The sequence below is a fragment of the Olea europaea genome, chromosome 15 (genome assembly GCF_002742605.1).
Source record: "Olea europaea var. sylvestris chromosome 15, O_europaea_v1, whole genome shotgun sequence".
Classification (NCBI taxonomy): domain Eukaryota; kingdom Viridiplantae; phylum Streptophyta; class Magnoliopsida; order Lamiales; family Oleaceae; genus Olea; species Olea europaea.
This window is the reverse complement of record NC_036251.1, coordinates 21,982,911-21,987,453: the sequence shown is the minus strand read 5'-3', so window position 1 is coordinate 21,987,453 and position 4,543 is coordinate 21,982,911. Positions and strand designations below refer to the sequence as shown.

The following is a 4,543-nucleotide window of genomic DNA, read 5'->3' as shown; positions in this document are numbered from 1 at the left end:
ATTGGGCTTCGTTCTTTGGGCTATCTGATTTGGGGATCCTCCAATTGGGCTTCATTCTTTGAGCCGTTCGATTTTAGCTGAATTTTTATGTGTCAACAGTAACATTTGGAAAGTAAATGCTATTGTTGGTATAATATTGGACAGAAGGCGCTGCCAGGAGAAACAATGAATCCTCCAAAACGTTATATACAAACATATAAATCTTTCTTTATTCAATTTCCCAGATGGGCGATGCTTGGTGTCTGCTTGTACAAGATTTCTGATGATTGATTTAAGGGTATTTATCAAATAAGAAAATGAATTGCAGACACCATGATGATGAAATCATATCCCTATTCAAAGGAATAAAATCAACGCTACACTGAAAGATTGTCTCACACGTGATTTTGATTGCATACAGAAAATACCTTCTCTAACGAGGTTCAAAATCATCTCAGAAGATAAATTGAGAGTTGGCTGAAGAAGTGGGCCTAATACCAAGCAAGGATTCATCACTACCAAGTCGATGCCATTTTCGTTTGCAAATTTCCACGCGGCCTCCTCTGCCAATGTTTTTGAAAGGGGATACCATAGCTGAAAGCAGCAGCAGTTTTATTTTATTTTATTTTAACACTATTGAAAAACTCAGAGACTACACAAAAGCTTGATATGCATAATAATTTGACAATAGAAGGTTGTTTAAACAGTTTTGTTCAATATACATTTTCCGAATTGAATACCATTTGATGGTAATCCAAAAAGAAATGGAAGCACTGATATTCTGATATGCACACACCTCTTTTTCCTTGCAAATTTCTGGATCTGAGAAATATGTTTCGTCGACTATGACATCGGAGCTTGGAGGATTCTTGTTGACCATAACTGCAGCCGTAGATGATGTTAACACAACCCGTTTGACGGATGGTACTTTTCTGCATGATCTAAGAACATTGAGTGTTCCCTTCACTGCAGGTTCTACAAGTTCTGCCTGAAACAAGCACATAGCTAGTAAGCCCAAAACTTTATACAACCTGCCTTTTACGAAAATCGCAAAAACCAGAAAGGATCTCAGTTGAGCATAATTGCAATAGCATCAAAGAGTACGTATGGTTATTTTACTACAACTAGCTTATCTATGCAAGTATGGTGATGCTAAATATAGAGAAAAGTTAAATGGACCTGAGGGTCAGTTACTGAAGAGAACACGGGTGATGCTGCATGAAAGACACCATCACAACCATCAACTGCAGAATCAAAAGATCCGCCTTCATTTAAATCGGCTTGGAACAGACGTAATCTTTCCTTAGATCCTTCGAGTTGCTTAAGGTGTGCAACTTTCCTTGGATCACCTGTATCATTTGAAGCCTTTACAAACATGAAAACAAGACATGCCCTGTCAAATTATAAATAATGATACTATTGATCACAAAACATGGCCACTTGTGTTCTTGCATAGACATTGGCTGGCCATATATCAGTTCTTAATACTACTAAAATTTCAAAAGTCCTGATTACTAGCAAAAGAGGAAAACGAAGTACTGACTGAGGTCGCGAATGGTGGCTCTAATAGTGTAATGATGCTCAAGCAAAAGCTTGACGAGCCATGATGCTACGTAGCCGGAGGCTCCTGTCACGCACACCACCTTCCCTGCGCCACTCATCTTCTCTAACTTGTCAATGCTGCCACTTATGGAGTTTTATTCAACTTTACACTGCTCTCTAATATGGGTGCCCAGATAAGTAGTTATGAATTTACCAACAAAGACAAGTACAAATCATATTCTTCTGATTGATTCTTTCTTTGACTATTGAAATTATTACTGCTCTAATTGCATTTTCAACTGATACATTAAGGCTTGACATGTAGGTCATAACTACTTGAACGTCGTCCGATTTTAAAGGTGAGTTCACACAACATGATTCTCGTAAATTTAAACTGGGTTGGATATTCATCCAGAAACCAAACTACAAGTCAAAGTTTTACAATTCAAAAACTTGTACCTAAATTGACTATGTCTACGTCTTAATCAATGGTTTCATCTAGACATAAGAATAAATCCAATTATTAAGCCATTTGTACAAAAAAAATTTCACAGAATTTGGTTAGATTACTCTCATGTGTGGGACCCATTGTAAATGAAAAATTATCAAAAAATACCCCCACCCACTCCCCTGTGTGTGTGTTCTGTGAAACCTGCTTTACACACAACAGGGGTGTAAATCCAAAGTATAATGACGGGTGTACAGATGAATTTTTACAGAATAATTACAGAAAAACTCATAAAGCTGTGGGCCCCGCATGAATAAATAATGTCAAAAAATTAACCCCCCCAAATGTCAAGTGTCGGCAGGGGTTTACACTGTACACCAATCACAACTCAAATCCAAATTGCAAGTTCAGCCCCAACAACACGAAAGGGAGGTCAAAGTTTTTCTCGACTCTCTTAAGCCAATCTTTCTAATATTCTTCTTATATTTTATGTAAATGAAGTTAAAATTTTAATTGATAATCTATACACAAATCTCTTATTTTTCTCTTTACAGAATTTTCCTAGTCTTTGTCCATATTTCTTTAGAATATAAGCAATTTATTCAGTTATTCTTGAAATCCTGCTAATGGGGGTCGGTGGATTAGTACTAAATTGAATACTTGAGCGTAGTGGTAATTAATTGACTCAATCTACTTATCTTACAAAATATGCCACGTTTTAACACATACATTAAGTCAACTTGACTTAATGAATTCAAGTTATATGNACTCAATCTACTTATCTTACAAAATATGCCACGTTTTAACACATACATTAAGTCAACTTGACTTAATGAATTCAAGTTATATGTCTATGTGATTTAGGACTGGTGACATTGTGAGGCAATTGACGGAAAACATCAGAAAATTTGTTTAGCACAGTGGATAAAGATTTATTATAATATGTTGGGTTTTGATACCCAATAAATTTCGGACGATGATGTTAAACAGTTTCGGATTATATTTTATAGACCTTGACCAATGAGTGAAATAATTGTCAACACATAAGATTGACAACTCGACCCTAAAACTACTTGGAGCCATTGGAAGCAGTCTAATTAATTAGACTTGTTTATGGCCCGGTTCTTCACTCATTGGATGGCTTATTATACTTGATCCACTTACCATATCTGTATTGGACTTGGCCCATTACTATGCTCTAACTTAACCTATATATGATGCCCCTCTTCGACCTTGTCATACACGCATGTTTTGCCTTTGTTTGAGAAAGAACCCGACTATTCGTCTTTGTTTTGTGCTTTTGCTTCGGTTGTTTTCGTAGTTCTTCTTCTCATTCCATTTTCAGCCTTTGTGGCGTCGCCTGTGTGCTGGCAAAATACCTTCTTTTTGTGCCCTAAGCGGGTACATTTATAAACAACTTGAGTGCGGAAGAGTTGTAGGAATTGGGTCATGATTCTTGTGTGTGTTTGATAAGGTTGGGATTGGTATATATTGCGGAATGGATCTTCAATTCGTGGATTTCGACTCAGATTAAACTCACCAATCAATATAACAACCAACCAACCAAAACTCCAACCTACAACTCAATCCACTCATGGTTGCTTTCCTCCTTTCTCACCCACAAAGGGATAACAATATGGTGGTGATTGCAAACCACAAAAGCAAAGAGAAGACAATAAGAGGCAAGAACTCAAAGGAGATCACAAAGGGGCAGCCACACTCTTTATTCTCACACAAAGGACAAACACACGGCTTCTACAAAGAAAGGTGAATATATGTAGCTTTAGGTATATTATCAATTTGGGCTAAGACACAAAGGATTGGGCCAAGATACAAGGAAGCCCTCCTATAAATGAATTTGGGCCAAAGCAACATTAAAACAATTAAGTTGCTACTAGTGGCCAACGGTGTTTTTGGGTCGAGCATATGAATTGATTGGTTGATAAATATTTCACTCATCAGCCGAGACTTATGAAATATAATTCGAAACTATTTAACATAATTGTCCGGGATTTATTGGGTATCAAAACCCAACAGTATACTGAGCTCGGATTCCACCAATTGAAGATCTATTCCTCTACATAATACAATACAGATTTCACATATTTTACAAATAAAGAAAGCCATTATAATATTAGAAGCCGAAAAAGTACTTCTCCTTGAGACTGTACACTGTCCTTGAAGCTGACCTCAAGAGGAGTGAAATTTATGCCCAAACTCTTTGCCTTCTCCTTCGAAACCTAGTGAGGGTTTGCTACATGATTCTCTGTACTATTGCAATAAGATTGAAAGTCATAAATATACAAGGCTACTTTGAAAACGGACAAGCATCTCATATTATCTATTCTTTAGTCCTGTTGAGTCCTATCCAAACAAGCCTTGAAAATAGAATTATTCTATCAAATCCCTTTGTACAAGAACTTCGTTCTCTCTCTAAAAATCCCTTGTTTATGCTGTTACTGTCCAAGTTTGAGCCCGAAGCTCCCTTTTTCATTTTGCTCCTTTTTTTCTTAATAATCAAGTCAGAGAATATGTAGAATATGATGCTATAACTTACAACCGGTGAGAAAATAC

General features: G+C 36.7%; 1 protein-coding gene across 1 annotated transcript; it reads right to left on the bottom strand.

Moving 5' to 3' along the window:
* Positions 1-225: 225 nt before the first annotated feature.
* On the bottom strand, positions 226-3,420 carry LOC111411388 (tetraketide alpha-pyrone reductase 1-like). The gene is made up of 5 exons (XM_023041924.1): positions 3,349-3,420; positions 1,736-1,944; positions 1,159-1,372; positions 776-967; positions 226-573 (listed from the first exon to the last, which is right to left on the bottom strand). Exons 1-5 carry the CDS (start codon positions 3,418-3,420, stop codon positions 337-339), a joined length of 924 nt encoding a protein of 307 aa, XP_022897692.1. The 3' UTR covers positions 226-336.
* Positions 3,421-4,543: the final 1,123 nt, after the last annotated feature.

Bases quoted from the DNA above. Each gene is read 5' to 3' on its own strand.
- LOC111411388 (XM_023041924.1), bottom strand. From the start codon at position 3,420: ATGACCCAATTCCTACAACTCTTCCGCACTCAAGTTGTTTATAAATGT. The intron at 1,373-1,735 runs GTAAATTCATAA...ATAATTTGACAG, and splicing joins ATTTGTACTTGTCTTTGTTG to GGCATGTCTTGTTTTCATGT. The intron at 968-1,158 runs GTCCATTTAACT...TGCTTGTTTCAG, and splicing joins CTTCAGTAACTGACCCTCAG to GCAGAACTTGTAGAACCTGC.